The sequence below is a fragment of the Aristolochia californica genome, unplaced genomic scaffold (genome assembly GCF_029961685.1).
Source record: "Aristolochia californica isolate CCGP_79_NKW_82.1479 unplaced genomic scaffold, dmAriCali1.0.hap1 SCAF_10, whole genome shotgun sequence".
NCBI lineage: Eukaryota > Viridiplantae > Streptophyta > Magnoliopsida > Piperales > Aristolochiaceae > Aristolochia > Aristolochia californica.
The window spans coordinates 3,262,685-3,289,811 of NW_027181771.1; the positions used below are offsets into that span (position 1 = coordinate 3,262,685).

The 27,127-nt window shown below is 38.2% G+C and overlaps 1 protein-coding gene across 2 annotated transcripts; it reads right to left on the reverse strand.

Moving 5' to 3' along the window:
* On the reverse strand, nucleotides 1-25,817 carry LOC137934050 (N-terminal acetyltransferase B complex auxiliary subunit NAA25). 2 transcript variants are annotated; one of them, XM_068778250.1, is made up of 19 exons: nucleotides 25,522-25,817; nucleotides 24,929-25,085; nucleotides 24,357-24,475; nucleotides 24,135-24,209; nucleotides 23,562-23,655; nucleotides 23,319-23,437; nucleotides 19,560-19,630; nucleotides 17,743-17,866; nucleotides 10,377-10,555; nucleotides 10,082-10,284; nucleotides 5,056-5,186; nucleotides 4,845-4,921; nucleotides 3,424-3,498; nucleotides 3,085-3,277; nucleotides 2,857-2,976; nucleotides 2,596-2,731; nucleotides 1,712-1,770; nucleotides 1,343-1,606; nucleotides 1-1,236 (listed from the first exon to the last, which is right to left on the reverse strand). In XM_068778250.1, the coding sequence occupies exons 1-19, from the start codon at nucleotides 25,666-25,668 to the stop codon at nucleotides 538-540; spliced, it is 3,042 nt and encodes a 1,013-aa protein (XP_068634351.1). In that variant the 5' UTR covers nucleotides 25,669-25,817; the 3' UTR covers nucleotides 1-537. The 2 variants fall into 2 exon arrangements, with proteins under 2 accessions (XP_068634351.1, XP_068634358.1); XM_068778257.1 differs by lacking the exons at nucleotides 24,135-24,209; nucleotides 24,357-24,475; nucleotides 24,929-25,085; nucleotides 25,522-25,817 and having other exon boundaries at nucleotides 4-1,236; nucleotides 19,560-19,637; nucleotides 23,562-23,649.
* Nucleotides 25,818-27,127: the final 1,310 nt, after the last annotated feature.

Sequence of the window (27,127 nt, forward strand, 5' to 3'; positions counted from 1 at the left end):
TTAAGATATCTATCAAGGACCAAAACAATGGCTACATAAAGCAAAATGGTCACCTCTTTTGATTTTGAGATAAAACACATTGCAGTAGGTGTTAGGTATCGAGGGTATTGAATCTCATCAAATTTGAGACTTATGCAACCGAGTCTATATGTCAATGACAGAAAATAACACGTCTGACAACTGCATCAGCAGTCAGTCTAGGAAAAAGTAAGAAAACGCAACTATTTTACAAAATTACATTCGATTTGTTTCCTCAGAATATGCCTAAAACAAAAAAAAAAAAAAAATGGTAAGTTCAACTCTTCTATCAACAACAGATGGGAACAAAGCATTCAGCCAAACTCTCTCCAAAACATAGTTGTTTGGTCAACTCTTACTGTACCTCAAGGAAGACTCGAGTTTACAAACTTTGTTGTAAACAAATCTGGTCGCAAGGTAAAAACACTCTGGATGAAAATGTAGAGAAAATTGCACAAACTGCAAATTCAAATTAAGCTGGAATAACGCTGCACCAACCAACAAAACTCATATTGAGATCTAGATGAGCTGTTTCAAAGTCCCAAGCAGCTTTAGCTTCGAAAAACAGATGTTATGGAACTCAGTGAGCACCTTAACCTGCCCATTGATGATCTTCCTTGCCACATTGACTCGACTCCATGACTGTAAAGAATCGTGGATCCGGTCACCCACTTCGGACTTCGAAGTAGACAAAGTAGCTGCCTCTAATACTTGTAAGACACGCCCAGGACCACTTTTATCAGAGTCCCTTATATGAAGTGATAAGAGTAGTGTATCCATCTTCCCATCCTCTGAAGTGTCAATCTGTTCCCTTAACCATCGCTGCACCTTTTCTAGTACACTGGTAAGTGTCTGAATTGAACAATTAATTGCTTGCAATACTGGGGCATGTGACTGATCTACAGTAACACTTTTCTTCTTCTTTTTCCCAGTGGGCTTTAAGGAACGGATGCATGACTGTATTACAAGTACATGCCAAGATAGGGGTTCTGAAACTATTTGGGTCAAAGCTGAAATTGTGCCTCCTGCACATGTAGTGAGGGGCTGTGCAGAGCCCAGTTCCTCGGCAACAAATTTCTCCATTAGTTCATCCACTAGGAACCATGAATTAAGCCCACATACATCCCCAGCCACAGAAACCTGATCATGACGTGACAAGTTCCATGCATTCACAAACACGGCAAATTGTATCCAGTCAACTGCCTCTGAACCAAGATCCTGTTTCCATGCACAAGTTTCAGGATGAGTCAGTGCAAATGCAAGCAAGAAAAAATGAAACTTACGTATCTCATTGCAGAAAACATACTGTCAATAAAAATACAACCTTGAAAAACTTATTTCCTTCGGAAACATCAACAATCATTTTAATCGCTTCATGGAAAGTAAAGCCAAGGTTTTTTGCATATCTTTCAAGTAGATAATTCAGCTCAGATTTGCTTTTAATTGTTGATGTAGGCCCATTTGACTCAACACTTTCCTTCAGTGATGAAGCACTCTGAATTGACAAGTAAATCAACCTAGGCACAAGAGACCTCCTTTCAACAGCTTTACGTGAACTTGCTTCTCTCTTCTCATCTTCTATCTTAGCCTAGATACCATAAGTGAAAGAGATGCATGAAAACATTACTGCACAACATTGTATAAAAAGAGGAAGTAATAGTTATTAACTCATTACTAGATAAAAATGCCTTACCTTGTTTATTTTTTCCTTAAGGCAAAGATCCAAGTCATGTGAGGAGTCCTTTGGAGGATCTATTGATCAAGAATCCCAAAAAGTCAAGGTACACCCCATACATTAGTTAAAAGGCAGACAATGTTAACAATTCATAATACATTACAGGATGGATACTGTCCTCATGTAATAGCCTATGTAGTAAGCTGCACCTTAGAAAAGCCAAAGGCTTAAATTGATTTTTTTTTTTTTAAATGACCAAAGGCTTAAATTGTTAACAATGAAAAACCACCAAATGAGAAAAAGATTCAATAGCTCATTGAACATGCCAGATAAGTATTTCAGCAGACCTCCAAAACATCCTATGGTTTCATTGTTAAAGTTGGGACCTGTCTGAAAAATGACTAGAAGAGGTTAAGAGGTTTTTGTCCAACTAACAACCACAGGATTTTTTTTGCATTAACATTGTGGGATTATTCCCTAAAAAAATAAAAAGAGACCAGAAAGTGAACAAAATACACAGGGTGCAAACAAAAGGAGCCATAAACTAGGCCCAAGAAAAGAGGACCTTTTTTTATTCCATGGTAAAGTTGAGTCAAAGTTCATCCCAACACATCAAAGTTAAGAAGCCCATTTCCTAACTAATAACCACAGATTTTCTTAACATAATTGAGATTATACCCACTAACACTTATTATTACTCCAATTGAAATTTTAAAATACCTAAATGCATAGACTGAGCTATTTTTTGATAAAGCAGACTGAGATATTGAAATACCAAACATATAAAAAATGAAGGAAGCTTAAAAGAATGAAATCAACAGAGGAAATTTTGAAAAATAAAAAAATTAAGAAAATGGTGAACAGTAAGAAGGCTAACCAGCAAAAAATTAAACTCAACTAACCAAGAAGAAAGTTTTTATATGAAGCCGGTGACCACCATGGACGGCTCTCCACATCTTCGTTGAATGTCATATATTTGAATCGCTCCTCATTCAGCTCAAATGTTTCAGGACCATAGTCCAAGCTTGCAAATAAAGACTGCATTTTAAAATGGAGAAAATTAAACCTGACAAATCATCACCGTTGCTAAAGTAAATAAAAAAACATACAAAGTGTTTCATAAAAATAAAAAATAAAATACAGAGTGCACCTCATGCTCTTACCTCTGTTTCATGAAGATTATTTGCTTTCTGCTTTAGCTGCAAGATAGGAGCCTCAATACTTGCAACAAATAACTGATGAGAATGCTGTAACCGTTCCTTGAACTCAACAAACTCAATCACCTGAAATAAACTAATACTTGTGTACTTATGGAAAATTATTTTGATTGATTGTGATGTCTGAAATCTAAATTCAGAGAGTTACATAATAAGATGAGATGGCATTCTTGCCTTTGTATAATTACGATGGCGGTATGCAAGAAAGGTGAGATCTGCAGCTTCTTTCAGGTGATCCTCCATAAACTTAAGATAGTCATTTAGAAGATCAGACAAATTAGACCAAAGGGGTGATCTTAGCATTTCAGGCAATATGTGGTGGGATGAAGTCTCTAATAAAATATTCTTTATGTCCAACGTCAAGTACCTATATGCACAGACATATGCCCACACAATCAAAGAGATTGAAACCTTAAGAGCACATCCAACTGCAACATTGTTTCATCTTTTTCCCTGATTGATAAAATAATTTGTTTTCAACTGATCCATTAAATATTGCTAAACATACATTACCATTCATACGCCGATGGAAGGGCACCAAGGTGGGAATACAGATGCACCAAAAGAATCTTGTATTGCCAGATAAATCTGCCAATCAGAATCAATTAACAGTGCAATTAATAAATGCAATTTCAAAAGACAAGACAAAAGCAAGCAACAGGTAAATTGAAAAATAACAATATACAATGCAGAGTAGAAAAGGATGGTAAGCGGTAGCAAGGTGTATAATATATTTTGAAACAGCAACTGACCATATGGCCATAAAGAACCAAATTGCATTAGCCAACAGCTGTGACCACTTTGGTAGAGTCAAAAATTAAATGTCAAGGAGGAATAGTAAAAAAGTTGGTATGACCATTAGCTAACATGTGAAACTCATTTTTGTTGATATCAAGGCCAGAAAAGGTACATATGTGAATGAAAAGATTTTGAATGGCAGATCACTTGATCCCACCATTGACCTTGTTCAGATGAACCATTTTTCCAATGACACCACAGATTCTTGTATTCTCCAATCTTACATCTGTCACTCCTGAACCTCCCATCTTAGTTCTAATAAACCACATTACCCAACTATGTAAAGATCCTAAATACATTACGTGCAGCAATTAAAGTACTTCAGGAACTAGGGCTTCATAAATGATCAAGTTCAGAAATAAAGCAAGAGAAGATAAGAGGCAGAGAGGAAAAGACAGAGCATGCTCAAGAAAGGAGAAAGGACAAAAGAGAGGAATGAGACAAGAAACGGATACAAGAGAGATAGAGATAGAGAGACAGATCTGAGATTGCTACAGCTCAACCTATCATCTTATTTATTAAACTCCTGAAAAACAAGCCTATAACTCTTACCTATCAATGAATTGTTCGAGTTTTACTCAAAAAAAAAAAAAAAAAAAAAAAACTCTTACCTTCTTTACAAGTAATAAATTAAATAAAAACAATAGGTAAAAAAAGGAAATACCCCAAAAACACAAATAACCTCTACTTGCAATAGCAGTAAAAGAATACCTAACAGCTTATGTCAGGAAATTGAGAGCTACGGAATGAAATACAGTAGCAAACAGTAGTTCAAACAAATTCACATGACAGGTAATGACCAAGACATGCTAAGTAGGGAGATTTAGAAAAAGAATCATTAAAATTGGAACACTCAACTAGTGTTTATTTTGATCCATTAATTTTCACTTCAAATACATCACACTTAATGGCCCAAAACATCCACGAGATGTCATCCTCAGCCAATAAGAGTTCATTGACTAACTAGATTGCACAATTCCATAAGTTCTGACATGCTTCCTAAACATTAAAGGATAATGATCAGGGTTTTCAGTGTAATTTCCTGACAAAGATACCAAGTTTTTAAAGCACAAGAATGAGCCTTCAAGCAATAACAAACAAGCAAAAGCAACAACAGAAAGAACCCATAACCTAACCTTCTTATAGTTAAGCCAAATTCTGGAACCATAACAGCCTCGACCAAATAACCAAGCTCTCTTGTTTGAAAATACAACTAGCATGCAGCAGAAAGATCCAATACATAAGTTCAAAATAATCAATGTTAATAATCACAGCAGAAACAAAATGTACGAGAAAAGAAAAGACCAATGAATCAAACCAAAAGTCCAAAATTATTAGCTTAGATACCATGACAAGAACATTGCATGCCAGACAAAGAAGTTCTTCACCATGCATATTTTCCTGCGGATCCAAGTCCCGGGAAAATGGCAGGCTTTCAAAATACTTCTCCACCATTTGGGTTGCGAAAACTTCAAGTTCTGTGGAAGATGGATAATAAGAAATTTTATAAAGAAGTGACATTAACTAGCCAAAAGCAGTTCAAGGACCAACATTTAATATATGATTCTCAGGTTTGAACAAAAACAATATAGGATTCTTTCTGTTTCTTTTGAAAGTAAGACTCTTTGATATAGGAAAAACAGTGGATCCCTCTCTATTCTCGATGCCCATACGGCAGCTTAACTAAAAATCGAAAAACACCAGATGAATTTGAGGGATATATGCTAAGCAGATCGGGAGAGCGTTTTATAGACTAAGCTTAACTTGCATCTGAGAAGATTATCGTCCACAGATATCCTTGTTGAGGAAAACCACTGGACATTAGGACCTACATTTGAAACCCGCTCTCATTAGGGATGAAATAATCAAGATAAGCAAACTGCTTTTCAACCATAGCTATAATAGCAAACAGGCCATGCCCACATGTATTGAAGAGAAGATCCTCCAATCAGACACTATCAACAACCAATATATATATTTGCTAGGCTTCCAGTAGTCTAGTACACCTGCCCTCTCCTGATTCATTTTTGGCAGCTCCAAAAACTGCTTACTTCTCCCAATGTGCAAAGAAAGGTAGAATCCTCACTGCTAACTCATTACAAGTAAGGGTACATGCATACACCACCAAGGTATCTCTCATATTTAACTTTTACCAAATACTCTAGCTAAGAACACCATTGATCTGGTTGTTCAAATTGGGCCAATTCCTCCCAAAATGACTATCCAATGCTACAATACCTTTTTTCCAACTAAATAAGCTTCAGGTCTTCCAAACAAACCAATGAAAGACTATTTGCCACAACACCATTTCTCACAACCAAATAACCAGACTAAAACACAGGATATATGCATGTTACAAAAGGAGGAATCCTATCCACTAAACTCCCCTCCACATCTAGGCCTAAACTTATAACCAGCCTTTGACATGGAAAACATACAGACAATATAAAAAGAACATACACACAGCCAAAGTGAACATACACATGAGCCACAGAAGAAAAAAGGCATAGGCTCAAATTTCCTCTGATACCATGTAGCAGTTAGCTAATTTGTCCCAAAATGACAAACAAAAATTACTAGGCCTTACCTTAATAACAGGCTCAGGATCTTCCAAACCCAAATTGATGGGACCAGACCCTCCACAAGATCTCATGCCATATAACCAGCCAAGAAAATGACGTACATGTACAGGCCACAGAAGGTTGGAACTTCAGCTACCAACAGCGCCCAATGAAGCAAAGGTTCCACCTACCCACAAATTTGTGGAAAAAAAGAATGAGATAGTGTATCATCAATACACCATTGTCCCTCGACCTTCTAGGTCTAGGGCACTTTTCTCTTAAGTTGGGTCTTCACCTTTATTGCCTCTACTTAATCCCTAGCTTCCTTGAGCAGTTGATAGCAATCCTGTGGGGAAGGTTGGAAGGAAACTTTGACACTACACCAAGGCAGCAGTTTCCTAAAGTGTGTATTTAGGAACAAAGTAAGAAGCAGAGAAAGTTGAAGGAAAAAGCCACTAAATTGGTGGGGTCACCAATTAATACAAATCACTTGCTAATTTGGGGCAAGCAAATTAGCCTAGCTCCACCATCTGCCTAAGTCAATAACTAAATAAAACAGAAGGCTACTGGTTGATTTCTTTGGCTTAAGAATCAAGACTCTCTCCTTAGACAGATGACTTGAGTCAATTTGATAAGATATCAAAGATCACATAGGCTGGCAAGGGATGGGTATCGTTCAAAACTTGACTAGAACCATTAGATTGGTTTACTCTGCACACTTTTGGTACCGTGAATCCAGAAGGCCAAAGTTGCTAGCTATCCTCCAAGCACTCAAGATTTTAAATCAAAACTTACAAAATCAACATCTGCTACACCTTGGGAATATAACTCCAACTCTACTTGCTATTCTTCAATGAGATTGAAGACATCTATAGATCCTTGACCATCTCCTAGAAGCACACTCTAAAAGAGTAAATAATCTAGCTGGAAATGCCTTGCCAATTGACTAGCTTTTACGTTTTCATTTTTTGTTTCTTTTTAGTATGATCTCTTGATGTAGCTGATTTTCTATTTATTTTTCTTCCCCTGGAAGCCCAATGTTTCTTTTTTTTTTTTTGGAATATTGAATACACACCCACACTCATTAATCCTGGTGAGACTCGAACCCAAGAATGCACACTAGAAACACTAACCCATTCCAACCTTCGACCGAAAGGCCCATGTCGCAAAGCCGAATGTTACTTAATAAAATATTTGGGGGGGAAAGACTATGATTGATGCAATCATGCAAATATTTGAGAAAATGAAAGAAAACTAGCAATAACATTCAATCTAAACAATTCCATGTGAAAAGCACATCCTTCTATAAATATATTAAGAAAACATTACAGCATCTAACAGTTCTTTATTTTTTAATGCTAGGATCTAACCATTCTCAATCAAATACTTTTAACTTATTTCCACGTAATACAGAAGAGAGAAAAATGAAAGAAGAAGAGAGTAATCAATTGCAAATATAGATAGTAATACTCACATGGACATCTTTTACTTTCATCAGGTCATGAATTGGAAAGGAACTTCACTAACAAAAGTTTTTATAGGTAACAAAGATTTAGAAATTAATTTTTAGTAAAAAATCTTTATAGGTAGCAAAGATTTAAAAATTAATTTTTTAGTATTGCAAAAGGCATAGAAATAAAGAATGAGCAAAATGTAAGCATGCCAATTACACTATATTCAGAACGAAAAGGGTCAAAAATCAACAAAGGTTTTTATAATATGACAATTAAGAAGTTGAAAAAGAAAACTAAATAGAGCTGTACATTAAATGGCAAAGCTACTCTCTCCATCTCCCTTCACTCAGATTCAGTTAACCCATAAGCCACCGTATTGTTCTTTCCACATGATCTCTATGAGACCTTCAGTAAGACAATTCTTCAAACTATGGATTTCCATTCCCAGGTAGGTTCACCCCTTCCATGGTTTTTTTCCTTTCTAAAAAAGAGCCCGATCTATAATTCACTAACATATTTTAACCACCATATACAAACAAGAACCTTTTTCTTTCACACAACAAGATTAACCCTTCTTCATCAGTTTCTTTAGATACCATCCATCTTCTTTGAGTTGCCACATTCACAGACAAAAATTTCCAATGCTTTCAGCAATAGTTAAAACCCAATGTAGAAGAAAAAAAAAATCTCCTCTTTAAACAACTGCTCACTGTCTTTAAAATCATTAGAAAAAAATGCTTATAACTCTTCAAGCTTCTCCAGATTCGAGGACTATCCTTAACACAAATTTCCAATAACATAATGCAACAGAGACAAACCCCACAAAGCCCAGAATCCTTGTTTTTAAATTAGAAATCAATTCAAAAGCTCCTCCCAATATTCAGAGATATAACTTCCTTTCACACAGGCAATGGAAAGACCCTCCTCTTTTGGTTGGATGGATGGTGTGGTCCCCCGCCTCCTCTCCGAGGATTTCCTGGGGCTCTCTAGAGTGGGGAGGGACCTCTCTTACTCAGTGGCTAATTCTTGGAAAGATAGCTCATGGAGTCTTACGTTTTGCCGGGGATTAAATGATGAGGAAACTACTGCTTTTTGCTCTCCTCTCCAGACTCAGCAGCACTACTATTCGTGAGCATGCAGTTGATAAACTGACAAGGAAGCCCAGCATTAATGGCTGATTCACAGTTACATCCGCCTACTCTCACATGAGCACAAGGCAAGCCTAACATGGAAGCTCTCAACGCCTAATAAAATCAAATTCTTCGTGTGGACGGCCATCGAGGAACAAATCCTCACCTCTGACAACCTCCATAAAAGAGGTTACACCACCCCCGATCACACTTGTCCCCTTTGTGGTGTGTGTGATGAGACACTCAAGCATGTTCTCTTACATTGCGACTTTTCATGGCAAGTCTGGATAAAGATATTTTAGAAGATTGGTCTTCGAATGGGGCTACATCAGGACCTTTTTGGCACTTTTGAGATGGTTATGGGGATACACCTTCCTAAGTTGGGCAAGATAATTCTTTTGGCATGCCTTGTGTATGTCCCATGGTGTATATGGCTAAAGCGAAACAACCGGAGATTCAACTCCAAGGCTAGCAACCCGGATAATGTAGCTTCTCAAGCAATGGGCCTTATCTCGAGCTGGCTACATTCTAGGAAGGAGTTTGCTTCTCTATCGCACATCTCCCTTCGAGAAAATTGGGGTTTGATAGCGCACATGGCGGGCCCCCGTAGGAATCCGGTTATGGCTACCTGGAATCCTCCCCCTTACAACTGCATGAAACTCAATTTTTATGGCAATGCTTTAGGTTGTCCTAGGCCAACTAAAGCTGATGGTGTTTTCAGAGACAGCAGTGAAGACCCTATTCTATCCTATGCAGGGCCAGTGGGTATTGCTGATTCAAATACTGCTGAAGTGAGTGCTCTTCTGTTCGGCCTCCAAATCTTTAAAGAGCGGCTCCATGGCAAGCTGATTATTGAAGGTGATTCAAAGATTTTCATCAGCTGGTGTTCAAAAGAAAGCTCCCCTCCTTGGCGCCACTGGCCAATTACTGATTGTATTGCTGACATTGTGTCATCCATTCATTGTAATTGGAACCTCGTTCCTAGATCAGCCAATTCTTTGGCTGATAAATTGGTAAAATTCGGAACCTCCCAGCAATCTCTCATTGTTTGGGAAGGCTTCCCCTCATGTAATCTGCTCGTTTGAGCTCTCTTAATAAAATTCAGCATCATTTCAAAAAAAAAAAATTAGAAATCTAACTCAGAATCCAAATTTTGATATCAAAGGACTAGAATTTTGTGACATGTTTCTAGAGGTCAAAATTACGAATTCAAAGTACAATTGCATACCTTGTACAGACAGCTTATACATAGAGCCGAATAATGCTTGAGCTTTATAAATGGATATAGCTTGACCCAGCTTGTTAAGAGGAGATGATGCAGAAGATGCATAAACTTTCATCATTTCTCCAAATAACTTTTTCTTTTCATCAGGTGTTAAAATTTGCACATACATTTCAACATCAGATGTAAATGAAGCCAAGTGACCAAACCTGTTTAAAGCCAAAAACAATGAAAATTTAAAAAAAATAAAATAACAAAATCATAGAGAACTGATATACAGCAATCAATGGATTCAATATACCTGGAAAAAAATTCTAACAAGGTTTCCACCAACTTGTTTCCATCGCTAACTTTTCCATATATACATTGCCTCCTTTCAATTTCAAGGTTTGCCAAGATAAGACCTTTGGTATTTTGGCTTTCACTATTCAATTGCAGCTTTTGAACAAAGCAAGATGCACTCTCCATGCGTGAATCAAACTGTAGAAGAAGGAATCAAACTGTTAATTATTCAAATGTGGTAACATAGAGTTTAAGAAGAAATATTATCCCAGTAATTTCATTGTATTATTTGAAAGAATGAAGATTTTATTAAAACAAAACCACCAAGAAGCAAGAGCTAAAGGGGGTCGACGACGAGGAGACGATGATTGACCCAAGTTTATCAGCTATACAATTGACAAATCTTCGAATATGATTCCAAGTGCCATCGATGTTTTTACAGATAGAAGAGATTCTATCTAAAAGGTGGGCAAATCGCCAAGGTCTCAGATCAGTCTTGGAGTACGTGATGAGTATTTCTTCATTTCTGTAGCGACTAACCCCTCCACAACCAGGACCCAGGTTCCTAATTGAGCTTCCTTCAAAGTTTAGCTTGATGGAGTCCATGGGTGGAAGTTCCCAAGAGTCAATGTCCACGTGATTGGGGAGGGAGAGGCCAGCATAGGATCTCAAGCCAAGAATACCCTTGAGCTCCTTCAAAAGATAGAGCCAAGGGATGGCCTCATGAAGCAGACTTTGGGTGAAAGCAGTAGTTGTGAGTCTCTTACCAATGAAAACAAGCTTGTTCCTTTTTCCACAAGTAATCCTAAGAATAAAGGTGCAGCAAAAAGTTGACATCATATGCCCCATTCCAGGGAGGTTATTCAGTGGGCATTGTGACAATGGGCTTTGAGTGGTAGCAGGGGCAAGACTTCAGAAGAGTGAGCCTACCTACTTTTGAAAGAAATTTGCTTTTTCAAGAGGTTAAGCGTCTTTCCATTTTTTCAATTACTGGATCCCGCAATGTCTATCTAGAATGAGATGATAGGTAGTCCCAGATAGACGGAAGGAAGCATTTCTACATTGCATCCAAGTGTTGTGGCCATGATTTCCAGCTCCGTTCTCAGGACGGTAAAGCCAAAGATGGATGACTTTTTCCAAATGATCTTTTGCCTCGAAGCAATCTCATATAGGGTAATTTTTGCACTTGCTTGAGGCTGCCCTAGCAGAGGCAAACATAGTCATCAGCAAATTGAAAGAGAAGGATTCCCAGATCATCATCCGCCGATGTTGGCAGCAACCATCCCACTTGCATAGCTGAAGCAAAGAAACTGAGAAGGGAGAGAAACGGAGATAAAAGGGTCACCTTGTCGAAGGCCTCTAGAGCTTTTAAAGATGCTGCAAGAAGTACCATTAATCAGGGGGGAGAAGAATGCCGAGGATATGCAGCTTTTGATCCAAATTCTCCATCTTTGTTCAAAATTCATGCTCTCCATAATCTTATCCAAAAACTTCCAGCAAACCAGATCAAATGCTTTTTCGTGGTCCGAGTTTTAGGATCACTTCTAGGAGATGGCTCCTTTTGTATGAATGGATAACTTCATGTACTGTCATAGCAGCATCCAGACCATGTCGTTCTTTTGACAAAGGCTAACTGATTAGGCCAAATAATTGAGGGCACAACCTTTTTGAGTCTGCCAATTAGTTTATAGATACTTGAGACCAGACTGATTGGTCAGAAGTCCTTTGGAGTTTCAGATTCTTCTTTCTTTGAGATCAGAGCAATAAATGAGGCTCCCATAGGCTTGCACAAGATACCATAGTGAAAGAATTCTTGCAAGATATCAAAAATGTCATCTTTGATAAAGGGCCAGCATGCTGCACAAAAGTCAGCAAGTACCTATCACCGGACCTTTATCGGATGGCATACTGAGGACCACATCTTCCACTTCTTTGGGAGAGAAGGGAGCTTCTAGAGCTTAAGCCTAATGATCAATGATATGGCAAAATTGAAGGCGGCTTGGGTACGGTCTGCTGATCTCCTCTGTGTATTGTCCTGCAAAGAAGTTGGAGCTTTCATTAATTATAGCAGAGCACTCCAAGGTTAATTCCCCATTGACTATAAGGGGGTTAATTCAGTACACTCTTCAACTGGAAAAGGGCATTGCGATTTGAAAGGAAGCTGTCGACTTTAGCGTTGGACCAAGACTCCAACTTTGTTTTTAGAAAATGCAACCTCTACCAAAACCTCCGACTTGCTCCTCCATGGATGTCAAATTTGCACCAACACTCCTCTATAAGCTTTAAAAAATCCTCTTGGAGGAGCCAAGCATTCTTAAACTAGAAAGGGACCGCTCCCCATGAACTCATTTTGGTGTCCAACAAGATGGGGGAATGATGTGAGGTGGATCTTGGAAGAGTGCATTCCAAGGAGTCGTTGAAGGTCTAGATCCACTCAAGGTTGGCCAAGAATCTATCTAATTTAAACAGATTCTTTTTATTCTTCTTGGGGCGGGGGGATTGACCAGGTGAATTTTTTACCCAAGAGAGGAATTTCTTCCAGATTGTAAGCTCCAATTAGGTCAGTGAATTTTCTCATGGATAATAAAGTGATAAGAAGGCTTCTCAAAGATTTCTTATCCATGAATCTAATCACCTTGGAATCACCAGCCAGCAGTATGGGGATAGTATCTAAATCATCCAAGAGATTTGTGACTCATTTCAAAAAGAATTCCTCAATGAGTAACTAAAGGATCCTTAAGCTCCAACTAATGACCAATAGTGTCCAGAAGACAAGTCCTTCAGGTCAAAGGCAGATAATGAATTCGCCAAGTCAAGAGTTTATCATCTGAACTTTTTAGTGATTCCAGATGGCAAGGATGCTTCCAGCTGGACCACAAAGCATCAATGGCAGTCCATGAGGAGTTCCCATACCAAATGTTCTGAACAATACTTTCCATCATGGAGATAGCTTTGGTTTCTTGCAAGATTGTAATGTCAACCCTGTTCTTAGAAAGTATATCTCTTATCAGGGCCCGCTTACTTGAACTCCCAATTCCTCCAACATTCCAGGAGCAAATCTTCATTTGTGTCCTTTTGTGCTTCTTCGAACAAAGGCTCTTCTTTTTGCTGTTTGAGGAGAATTATATAACTGTATTCTCCTAAATTAAAGTGGAGTTTATCTGCTAGCTCTTGGATCTGTCGCCTCATGCTCGTGTCTCCGTATTTTGCCATGTGGGGTGGACGAGTGAAATTTTGTAACAAATCCTCACCTATGCTATTTGGCACGCCGTTTGCCTGTTACTGCACCATTGATGCTCTCCAAACAGTTTTGCTGATCACAAGAGAGCATTGTACTAGATGCACTTACGAGAAGTGCCAAAAGCTTCCTACAAAGAGTATTTTGGTTTATACCGTGTTGTGGTTGTTCAATTTGGGTTGATTGTGCCTTTCTAGGAGGACCTCAAGTTCTCCATCCTAGGATAGTCGGAATTTGAATAGCATCAATGCATATGGGGGTGTTAGGACACTCGGAAAGAATTTACGTGCCTCTCAAGCACTCCTATCTGCACCAACTGGAAGGTTATTGCTCAAATGTTTGTCCCTTCTACCCCCCACCTGTTACTTTAAGCTTAACTTTGATGGCAATGCTCTTGGGAATCCAGGATTGGCTGGCTTTGGTGGGGTGATCATTGATTCAAAAGGCTCAGCTATTACCTCAGATTTTGGCCCACTCGACATTGCGGGCTCGACTACGGTTGAGCTCTTGCGCCTCCTTCACGGCCTCCACATATTTCAAAATCACTTCAGCGGTCCACTTATTGTGGAATGAGACTCGAAAGATTGGATGGTGCTCCATCGCCTCCTTCCCACCTTGGCGTCATTGGCAACATTTTCTAGATATCAGGGATATTGTCTCTTCTATTACTTGTACTTGGTCTCATGTACTTAGATCAGCCAATACGGTTACTGACTCTTGTGCTAAATTGGGTCCCTCTCTTCAATCTCTTGTTGTTAGGGGAGACCTCCCTTGAAGTATTTTCTTGGTTTCCTTAGAAATAAAATCATCACCGTTTCAAAAAAAAATGAGAGCCAATGGCTCATCATCCATCAAGGTTTGAATTAGGGGCATTTCATCAACGTTAGCTAGTTCAGGTCTTTGATTGATGGAGGAGGAGATGATGGTGTTATTTGTTGTGACAATTTGAGTCGGGTTGAGGATTTCATTGGAGGTAGACTCATGAGTGTTCGAGTTTGTGGTTGGGACATGCATGAGAATCGATAGGGTTCAATTGCATAGGGTTAGGATCTACATGTGTTTGAGCAAGGGGATGGGAGGGGGGACTTGAGCGGGTGGGAGTAGTGACTAGGCTTTGATGTGCGGTGAGGTCAGCCATCATGGTATGGGTTAAATCCAAGAAAAGGTTTGGGTTAGCAGTGTTGTTGATCCATTCAAGGGGGATGATAGCTTGGCCCAGTTACTAGCTAGATGCTCATCTAGATTATTCGATAATGTTGTGGTGGCCAACTATTCTTCAATCCAAGATGAATTGTTTCCATTAAAATTTGAAATTTACTGAATGTTGGGTTCACTTCCAACTGCATGGCACTCATTGCCAATCCCAAGGGGTTGTGAGTCATTGCAATCAATAACAAGTCTGGTCAACTCGTGTGAAGCTGATAAAATCCGAGTTGAAATGTTGTCTTCTCCAACGAGGTTTTTTTTTCATTTGCTCGTTTCGACATTACTATGAAAAAGTTGCTGCCTGTTATGAGGATGACAATGGATTTCATTTTGACAGGTTGCGGCAATTTGATTTTCACCATGCTCGGCTTCATCGTTGGTGTGTTCATCCCAATCCAACATTTTGTTGTATAACTCTGCTATATTTTAAACTCTTCAATAACCATACCTCTGCTGAAATTTCAGAGATACGGATCTTCCCCCCTTGTTCCCAATCAGGAAGACTTTTTAGCATCTCACCTGTCATTGTTCTCAAAACTGAGAACAAGATCCGTTTCTTCTTCTATCAAAAGTAAAGAACCATTTTGATCTGTCGAGAAAGATGATCATTGGCTACTCATATGTCATCCACCGATGATGAGCCCGATATGAGAGTTCATCGCGTTTAATGATACCCCAATTGTATGTTCTAACAACCCCTCATTGGAGAGCAGCAAATCGTTCATCAGTGACACTTTGGTCGAGCTGAAAGATAATCAGAGGATGGGATTTGGGTGGCCAAGGATTGAGGGTCGAGTTTTGTGGCCTACGGTAATCAAAATTGTTTCTAATGACAAATGGGCAAGTAGGTTGTGTCATGTTATCAAGTCTAGAGGGATTGGGGTCTATGGCAAGTGGAAAGAGGTTATTTCTAGTGGTTGGGGGGTTTGTTTTCTTGATGATGGTCAGGGATTCGAATGGCGGCGGGAGTTGGGAGAGGATGCGAAGGAGGGTAGACAAAGCCTTGGTGAATGCCGACCATCCATATCCCTTCTTTGATGATTTCAGGATGTAGAGACGGGCAATGACACTTGTGCCTGTGAATTCGGTGATCTTACATTTCACTGATCTACCATATTAGAGAGTCGTAAAACAGAACAATGTGTTTCGCATTGCAAACTCCATTGTGGATATGTTTTCATGGCAACTATTGTCCATGCATTTCTGTAGCTAGTTGATAAAATTGCCGAGCACACCGAGGGGGACCCTAATAAATGAGGATCGACTTGGTGTCTTGGTTGTCAACTTTTTTTTTTTTTTAAGAAGGATGTAAAAACTATTATAAAAGAGGGATAAAGTAAAAAAAACTAAGTGGACCTTCCTCCACAACAAGGTGTTGGAGTGAAACTCCCAGTGGCCCAGCGAAGGAGAAAAAGAGACGGCAAATTTCGTCATGGATTACTCCGCCAAAACTAGCAAGACCGGGGCAACCAAAAGCGCTGCCACAAAAATTTAACTTGTAGTAGCCTGCCGGTGGAGGAGCTCAGGTTGCCATTATCGGAGGACGAGAAGGATACATCATCCCAGCTACCACCCGCCAGTTTCCTCTAAGATTTAAGCCGTCGAGGTAACTGAATTCCTTTCGAGTCATGAGCTAAGTTGAAACTTGTCCAACAACAGCACTTCAACAAGGGAAGATTAAAATTTAAATTTCCGGCTATTTCTTTCCTTCCATAAGGCCCATAGGATACGACTTACGTGGCAAGATATGAGCAGTTCCCAAGCTTTGGGAGCCTAGCACTGGTAACTGAGAGAATAGTGGAAGAGAAATTTTGAGAGGAGCAATACTGGAGGCCGGTTTTATTGAGGAGGCTATTGGCTGTCAACTTCATTGCCCAATTGTTGCAGTAAACAATGGGTTCTAGGTAGAATATGGCTGTTTCAAATCTGATCATAGCTCCGGCCTCAGCTAACAATTTCTACTTGATTTTCCATTCTTTTCCTGATTTCATCCAGCAGCCACTCCAACCTGCAACACCACATCTTGTTGTAGTGAAATCTCTCTCTCAAGGTCTCTCTTGGTCTCACTCATCGCTTGTCATGGTTCCATAAGTAACTTCATGAAAAGTTAATAAATCAGGTGCCTCAATACAATAAACTCTCTGTTGGAAAGCACAGTTCCAGGATTGTGTGGCCATTCCCTACTTTTGTAACTTTGTCCCTTTTAGTTTATTTTCCTCATCACCTCCGTCTTGGTCTTCCGTCTGGTCCAGCAGCCCCTGCAACCTGCAATGCCACGTCTGGTCATGGTTATATCTTTCTCTCTCAAAGGCTCTCTTGGTCTCAGTCATCTCTCATCATGGTTCCTGTAAAAATGTAAAATTGAAGAGTATAGGGAGAAGAAGTGAGAGGGAGAACAGAGGAGAGAAGAGAGGAGAGAAGGATGAGAGAAGAGAGTTCAGAAAGACTCTCTTTGGGGGCCGTGCTCAAACCCCATCCTCTTTAATAACTCAACTTCAGGAATAATCACAATTATAACCTTATACACTTAAACTTCCCTTATACACCTAACTTCTCTGCACTTCCTTCGTTGTAATCAGTTGGGCTTCCGGGAACAAAATTCCTCCAGGGAGATTTTTTGTTTAATCCAATTCCATGCCTATCCTTGGGTGTCACACTCCAAGAAATGCTAATGGGCTGGCTGACTCTTTGGAAAGGGAGGGTGCTACAAGGCAACATCTTGTTGTTAGCAATACCTTTCCCATTTGATTGTATTTCAGGTTTGGCTTTCTATTTGCTTGTTGTTTGCTTCCTCTTCTTTTGATATAATTTCTCCTTTTTTGAAGCTTCCTCGATTAAATCTCTATTCTCATTGTTTTATTAAAAAAAAAAAGATACAGTGAGGGTAAAAAGTCATATTATTCATTAGAATATAACAGTCACAAGAAAGAGCAGAGCCTACCTCTCCGTCCACCAAATGTGACCTCCTACGTGCTTTAAAGTCAACCACATTTCCAGTGGACCATCTGGAATTGTCTTCCAACAAGCAATCTAAATAATGAATGAAGGACTCCCAATCATCAGGGCTGCTCATAGAAGAATACACATCAGAAAATCATAAACATAATTCAGAGCATAAAAAAACAGTATGGTATTCAGATTTTGGGCTTTTCTGAGGGAATCTTAATCTCATACTAAGAATCTTTCAAAAAAACAACCCTGTTTTGTTTGTTAGCTTTGGCATTCAATCAAAGACTACTGGATATTAGATTATCTAAAGAGAAGAGAATTTGGAAATAGGGGTGGGCACGGGTTTAAATCCGACCCCTGGTATTCAGATTTTGTGCTTTTCTTAGGGAATCTTAATATCATACTAAGAATCTTTCAAAAAAACTAAAACATTTGGGTGCAGCAATTATTTATATGCTGCATCACCAAACTCAAACAACCCTGTTTTGTTTGTTAGCTTTGGCATTCAATCAAAGACTAATGGATATTAGATTATCTATAGAGAAGCAAATTTGGAAATAGGGATGGGCACGGGTCTAAATCCGACCCCCCACCCGGACCCTGAATTCAGACCCCAAAACCCAAAACTGAAAAAACCCATGACAAGGTTCGAAGTCATATTAGAACCCCATCCCCACCCCATTCCTCTTCCCCCCAACTGCATCTTCACCTCCTCTATCGCGCACTAAGTCATTAACAAGCATAAAAAACTAATAACAAAAAGCATATATATAACTTAAAATAATCACATTAGATGCAATTAAAAAAACAAATAAGAATTTGTTATTAAGTAAATCCAATAAATACACCACCTCAAATATTATAATGAAAAATTGAAACCAATAAGTAAAAAATAATCAATCTTACATAATTAACAAAAGAAAACATATATTAACAAAAAAAAAACGAGCTGTAATACTTGAAGAGAACATAAAAATTAAAAAAAAAAAGTAAATGAACTCACTGACATGGGGACTGATTGGTAAAAATCAAAGCTTCTCTTCTGGAAACTGGCAACAACAACCCCATAAATTGACAACAGTGAAAAGTGCAATGACCATGACTGCATTTCCTGTTAGGACTGAAGATCTATGGGTTGGAAATGAGTGCAAGAATGAAGAATGAAGAATGCGAGAAAAATGGGTGGGTAAAAGAAAAATGGGGAAGAAAATCAAAGGAAGGGTTTCTTTCAGGCTAGAGGAAGCAAAATGGGGAACAAGGGAAAAAGGGTCTTGTCTTTAAAGCCTGACTTTTCTATTCCAAAATTGACACAAATCTAATAATTTAACCTTTCACTATGAAACAGGATTTCTATATTTTTTATTGAAATCAATGGGCCTTAAGGTCATACAAACAATTGTTTTAGAATTCTTTTCCATAACTACCCCAAGTAAGTTAGAAAACCATTAAATTTATTTATAATCATATTTGACATTTTGAATTTTTGTGCGGCATATAGGGTATTCGACCCCACAGATCAGGTTCGCGAAAACCAGACCCCACCCCAAATCCTGATGGGTTTTTACCTCACCCCATCCCCAGCCCATAGAGTGAAAGGGGAACTCCATCCCCAAGCTTTTCAGGTCGGTCGAGTCAGGTTCCCAACAAAACCTTACCTGATGTCAACCACTATTTGGAAAAGTTCAATTGGGTTGTACGGCACAAGCGGAAAGGTCGCATTCACAGTTGTTAGCTCCAGTTAATTATTGATCACCAAAGAGTCAAGAAAGAAGTTTAAAAACAGGATTTCACTTTTCATATTATGCATACCTTGACTCTAAAACTTTCTGAAAGACCTCAGCAGCAGCAGCATAGTCACATGCACGAGCAAGAAGTTTCCCCTGTCCACTTGAAGTCAAACAATAATAACAAGAAAAAACACTTTAGAAAAACCAAAAATGTGGCAAATAAGTCATAACTGGCTAGGGTACACACACACACAGACACACATATAATCTGTATACATGCCCACATGTTATTTCCTGAGATTAATTTAATCTGCTGAGTCCCAAAATTCTCTCATTGGAGCCAAAGGAAATATGTGATGCAGCTCAAATCTGGTCTTTAATCAGATCTATAAAAGTCGCTTATCTATAAAAATCAGATCTATAAAAAACAAAACTTACCAACCAACAGATGCTCAAATTATTTCAACTTAATCCAATTATTACACGCTAATGACTGGTTTCAAAACAGTGTCAACTTGCTTCAGGTCACTCATTTGCTTATGTGGTTCTAAATGAATGGTTAAAATCATGTGAAATCATAAAGAAAGTTGTGTAAGGATGTGTCTAATATGAAATACTTTGACATGTAAAATATATCACAAAAGGGCCTATATCACATCTAGGCAATCAGAGCCATAAAAAATAAGAGATAAAAATAAGTAGCCTACATCAATTTGACCTTAGTTTGATTTATAATTGAGTCATCACGACATCAACTTAGCCTACAGTAAGAATGGATAATATTGTGTACTAGATATGTATTTTGGAATAACTGAAGAGCCATATTGATTAAAGTTAATTTTTAAATAAATAATTATATAAAGGAAAAAGGAATCTGGACCTAAGTTCATATAAGTTTATTTTTTATTTTTTCAAGAAAGGTGAATTCTATTCAATGCAAAGCCAACTAACAAAATTACATAAAGCTAAACAAGAGGGGGTTCTGATACAACTAGGAATTGAAGGGAAACCCTTGCTTAGCTAAGGAATTAACTAGAGAAGGTCACGGATCCTGCCCCACACCACCCAGCTAAATGTGGGGATGGGATTTATATATTTTCCCTATGGAGCGGGGGATAAGGAGAACCCCAAAACCCCATGTGGGTTGGGGCTAATGGGACAAGTTTTCCATCCCCGCCCTATGAATGCCCATCCCCAAGTAAGTATACGATACATTTACTTCTTATTTTTTATTTTTTATTTTTTATTAATATATCTTTTATCTCTTTAATGCTTAAAATGGTAATGGATTAAAGAAATTAGGCTGTTTTCAATATATTAGAAATTTTTGAATGAATATGCATCTTTCAATACGCAAAAAAAGGGCTGTAAAGATGAAGTTGAAAAATCACTTCATCATGAGGGCAAAGCAGGCGTGGCCAAACAAAGCCAGGCCAGACAAGGATGTGTTTTCTAAAACCCATCCCACTGTCATCCCTAGAGTCAGCCAAAGAGTTGGTTGATCTTGGAACATGATGCCAAATACAATTAAACTGAGATGACACATCAATGATGTCATGAAAATATCCTCACTGCCACTAAGGAGGATAAAGAATTCTAGGAGTACCATCCAATAACAACTCTGAATACCCTTCAATCCATAATCTGCCACTAAAGCTTTCTTTGAAGATGAGGAGACCACATCTTAGTGCATGAAGCTCAGCATTGGTGGAAACTGAAAAGCCAATGGAGCCAGATTAAGTGGCAAGAGTAACTCCCTCATGGCTCTGGGATATCCCCCCAAACCTAGCTAGACTTGGTGCCCAAGGCACATCGATCAAAATCGAGTTTCATGACTCCCTTGGGGAGGGTGTCTACTCAGCCAAGGTGACCTTCTCCGGGCTGAATATTTGAAGGATTAGTTTACAAGTATCTTTAAGTCCATATAAGTTAGATGCAACCATTATTCGATTTCATCATAAATTTTGACTTGGATGACACAACTTGACTTATTCTTATTCTATATTTACTTATTATTCGATGTATTCATGACTGATGATAATTTTAATTTTTCCTTGTTTCTTATCATTTTTTAATGATAAAATGAAGATGATGGTATTGTTGTAAATAACAAAGCTTTTATATAGAAGAAAAAGCTGGGTGCAGCCATGGTTGGTTGGACATGAGCCCAACCTCATTTTCCTCTTATATAAGTAATATTAAATTTTAAATTTTAAATTATGATTATTAGATCATATTAACTTATATGAGTGTGTTAATTCAAACAAAATTAAATAAATTTTCAGCTTTTTTAGATAAATGAGAAATTCATTTCTAAAAAGAGGAAAGGGTACAAATTACAAATTACAAAGACCTGAACCGACAACAAAGCCGAAAAATGGCTCAATAGCAAAAACAGATCAAAAAGTACATAGACAACCCTGTAAGGTGTGCAAATATATTAGTTTTAAACTAACATACTGATATACTCTAAAAAATATTTAAATTTAAAATTATTATCATTTTATTAAAGTATCAAGTTATTATTAAAAAAGGGAGGAGGATCTTCCTATTTCAGTCAAGCATTTGAAGCCACCCACCGCCTTCATCTGTCTGGAGCAGGACGGCCACCTACCTCGGTCAAGAGGAGTGTCAGCAACCCTCCTCCAAGAGAAAACACAAGGGAAAGGGGAACTGCCATCCCATCTTTTTCTTCTAGAAAATATTTCAATACTTCGGAGAAGTACATTAAGTCAGGAATTACTATTAATCTGGAATCAAATACCAGACCCACTGTAATTCTGGACAAACTAACCCCCACCAAGTTATATGGACCAAGTCCCTATTCCTTATTTCATTTAGATATACAGCCCTAAGTTTCGGCCTAATTCTAAACAAACCGCAAGTTCCCATATTTGCAACATAGATCTAGTAGGAAAAAATTCAATGGTCAAGTTTGACAATACAGTCAATGTGACTTAATGGAAAATTCTGGGATGACACAACTGCAGTAAGCATTCATCAAAACGTCCTAAAAATAACAAAACTACATTTTCTTGGAAGGAAAGGTGAGGCCCCACCTCCTGTCTCTTCCATTGCAAATTGGACAGGGCAGAGAAGTGGACCTTTTCTTTTGTTAGTAACCTCTTCTTAATAAATTTAAGCAAATAAGTAATTTTGCATGCTACCAAAATTATATAGAGCAAAGTTTATTATGGCCCAAGGTAAATGGTCCCACAATGGTTTTGGCAACCATTTTTGGAAATACACCAATCTTGCACCTGAGATTCGAATTAGCCCATAAGGGCTACAGTCTCAAATATATACATATATATATGCAAGCACATAAGCCCTAAAGCAAAACGTCGCCAAGCCATTAAGCTTCCAAGCTTTTCAAGTGATATACGCATACTATATATTAGCTATTTCAACTGATGAATACTGATGAGAAGTTCAAAATGCTAAGAAATATCCATCCATGGGTAAATATACAAATTAATGAGCACATCAATTTGGTATTATATGAAATTTTCATTGGTGAACAAGAAACACGGTGGGTTGTAACTTGGGTCATCCATATATAGGCAACTTTGCTCTTTGTTTATCTCTTGCTGATATGAATTATCAGATAAAAGATTTTGAGCAACAATACTCAACTGTATCATCAATAATCAAGTAATGGCTCTAATGACAACTAGATGCACAATCAAACTAGATGTCAAATTACTCACAGATCTTTCAAGAAAAACCATTACTCACAGCTAGTATACATTAAATAAAGAGAGATGGTGAGAGAGAAAACAGGCATTGCCATCTTTTTGTGTCATATGATATGTCAAAACAAAGAAAACTAAAAATATACCTGCATTCGCAACCTATCACCTTCAAGCGGTATAAGTGATCCCAGATTTCCCGACAGAACCGCCAAAGCATCCATGTATTTTGCTTGCTTTTCCAATACTGATATATATACCAGTAAACCTGAAAATTGTACGTAAATGAGAGAAGAGCAGAAAAGTCAAATGAACAAACTCACAGATCAATTTTTTATCACCTAGTTAATTCAAAATAAAATCATAGGGAGGGACAGAAGAAAGTAAGAGACCTTCTGGCTCATGTAGACTGTGTGAAGCCATGTGCTTTTTAATCAAGCCTTCTGATAAGACTAACAATTGATCTGCACCATCACCACATAGTACCTACCAAAAAAGACAAATAAAGGACCTCGAGGCATTTAAATAACATAACCTTCACCTGAAGCCAAAACAATATGAGGACAAGAAAATCTAGGACAGGAGATGATCCGCAATTGGAGAATTCCTACTATGAATAGAGCAAAAGGTGAAAAGTTTTCACCTATTAGATGTCTTGATTAATGTCTTTTTACCTCATTCATTTACTATCGCCAGGATAATGTAGTCAAACAGACTTCTGGACTCCTAGGGTGCATCTTGTATTGTTCACACAAAGATCAAAGTAAAACGAGTACATGCCTAATGTGCAGGACAAACACCTCTATCATACTTGATGAGTTAGACCTTATTATCCAATACATGAAACTCCTACAAGCTACAGGTAACAAGTTGTGAGATGCCATAGGAAAAACTAATACTGCAACTCCACCAACAATAAAAAGGAAAAGTATGCAATTGTCTGTCAAAGGGAAAGAGATTGAAACCTGTAACTGAATGCTGCAAACAGCCCAAAATAGGAATCTTTCTTCACCAACAATCTTGTACATCTTGATGGCTGTCTGACAAAAACCAAAAGTACACATCATTAGTATCGCATTAATATAAGATTCACAACTATATGCGTGTATGCGCGACATTCCATGCACGACCAAATGAATTTTAGGACTAGGCATAGAAGAGAGAAGTAATTATGTGATCCCAGAAACCTGCTGTTGCTTTGCATATGAGTATTCACGCACGTAACAATTGAACAGACCCATCATTAGCTCCAAATTGTTTGGAAATTTTCCACATGCATATTCATAGCATGAAGTTGCCAAGTCCACTGGAAAGCATAAAAAAAAAAAAAACTAGGTCAGGATGAAGAAAGTGGAAATTTTCCTACTTTGGAATAACATGAGTAATTTGCATGGACTCCCAATGTTTGCTGCAAAAGACCTGTGCAAATGTACATTCACCTAATACTCATGTTAACCTGGGAGCCAACATTTGAGGTAACAAAAAGGTGCCTCCACTGAGTAGTACAACATCTGACCAACGAGACTCAGATTGATTGTCATAGTGAAAGTTAAGAGTGGCTCACACTCAACTTGTGAAACACCAAGTGATAGAAGGCTTGGAGTTGCCATATCTTAATTATAGATAGAATGCCATTTAATGGTAGCTCAACAGGTGTATCCTCAGTTCAAGGTTCAAGAGAAAGTCCTCTGACTCTGGTAGCAGTATTTTTTTCCAGATATGGCTCATATGGAATATTGAATCGCAGAATGTTACATACAGCGATCAAGCCGTTGAAAAACAATCTGTAGAGTATTGAGTGTGAGATCATCAACTTGAACGGTATCAGCAGAAAATAACTGATCTTTAGCACTTAAACAAAGGACATAGGCTTCATCCGGCTTCCCCAATCTCTCTACAATAAGTGCTTTAAGTGCCTAACAAGCAAAAAACAAGAACAACCAACTGTCAAGCTTCAATCAAAAGACTTTCTTTCCTAAAAATCAACATAAGCATCTGTTTTTGTGCATCAAGTTTTCCCCAGCATTCATTTCAGATAAATTTCAGGATCATTCTAAAACAAACGAAGATATGATGACGAAGGTATCGATGCCTGTAGTTCTTACTCCGCCGGCGCAGATAAAACCAACATCATCTATCAATGCAAATAACAGAGCTAACCACAAATATACTTATCTTTCACTTGCATTCGAACAATCAAAGTTTTCCATCAGACGGCAAGAGTAGAGTGAGTATCACGGAGTTCTAGTGAAGCAACAAATATGCAAACTACCTAAACGAAACAAAACCACCTATACTCCATTTCATCCACAGTGAAACAAACAGGTAGCGGAATCCGATAAGAAGACTCACAAGAGCGTATTGAGAGTTAGGGTACTTAGTTAGAAGAGCATTTGAGAGCTTGAGAGCAGCCTTGAACTGTCTTGAATCGACGGCATCCCATATCGGCCGGACCCGGCGCTCAGGTATCCCGCCTGCCATCCCGAACTTGGAGGCCATTACCGGGGATGGGATTGCTGAGGCAGCAAAGAAGACCTGGCGAGGGTTTTCGTTTTCTTTGGTGTGCTTCCTCTACCAGTCGAGGAAGACAGGGTTTTCAAATTTCGTCAGTGTCTATGCTTGGAAGGTAGCAGTTGGTGCGCAGGATAAGGCCCACCGCACCCAGGGTACCTCGTAGAGCAGGGATCAATTTATTGCTGATTGCAAGCTGGAGCTCCGGAGTTCGGGCTCGGATTACCGAGGTACGCCGTGGGCTCGGCCGGGTATTTCCCGAGCCTAGAATTGGTTCAGGGTTAAGTAATAAGGTGATCTCTTTCATCCACAAGATAAAATTATTATTTGAATAATATCTTTAAATACAATTTTTTGCAGCTGAGTGACCTACCCAAAATTCCAAGACATGCAAAAATATTATTTGGACCTTATATCAAGCAATAAATAGCATGTTCAATACCGTCTTTTCACATATCTTACTCGTTTTGGTAAGACACTAGCATATTTTAGAGTGTTTCACAATCGCTATTTGAGATTGCTACTCTATTCCTAAGGAGCCATTGTCTAGAGTTAAAATATTCGCTATGGTTTGCCAAAAGTCATTTACAATATAGAACCATAGAGGTTCAAATTACAATATTTGCCCAAACACCTTGCGACTTGTGACCAACGACACTAGGTACAACTAGAAAATTCGATTGCAATAGTTTCTGACTTTACAATATCAAGTACAAAAGAAGTTTTTTGACAGATAGATATAGAATACAATTCAGTTACACCTTATACCTGAGCCATGAATCTAGCCTTAGTAAAATATTAATTAAAAATATTTAAAATAATTTAAAACTATTTTTTCTACTTTTGTTGCTAAACGTTTTGGTAGGTCACTTATAAAATTTGAAGATCTATAGCTACTATTGTGGCATCTATTGTTACATCTAGAAAGTCATAAGTTTTCATATATGCAACAAGGGGTTGATCCTTTGCCTATGGTAGACTCGTTTTTGCTTCCGATGGTTCCACTATTCTCAAGTCAAATTCTTTGTGTTAGTTTTCTTCAGTTGGGGTCAAATCATTCTTATATGGTTGGCTCTGATGCACTAATCTTTCTCGTAGGAGTCTATTCCTTTTAATTCCAAAACTTATTGTAAGTGGGGTTTGACTCGTTTCATTATTCTTTGTCTATGGGGTCAACTCGTTCCTTATGGGCATGACTCCTTTTTTTCTTTCAGTACTTGTCTTCTACAAAAAATTTTAATTCTTTTTTTGCCTTTTGCATACGAGTTTGACTCCTATATTATGGAGTCAACTCCTTTTTTTAGTTGTCTTTCAAAGGCCTTCTATTGTCCGCACAAAAATCACTTGAAAAGAAAATTATCAAATTCTTATATATGTTTCATCAAAATCTGGAAACTTCGAGGATCTTAAGCCTCAACTTACTCATCAATCCCCCCCCCCTTTTTTT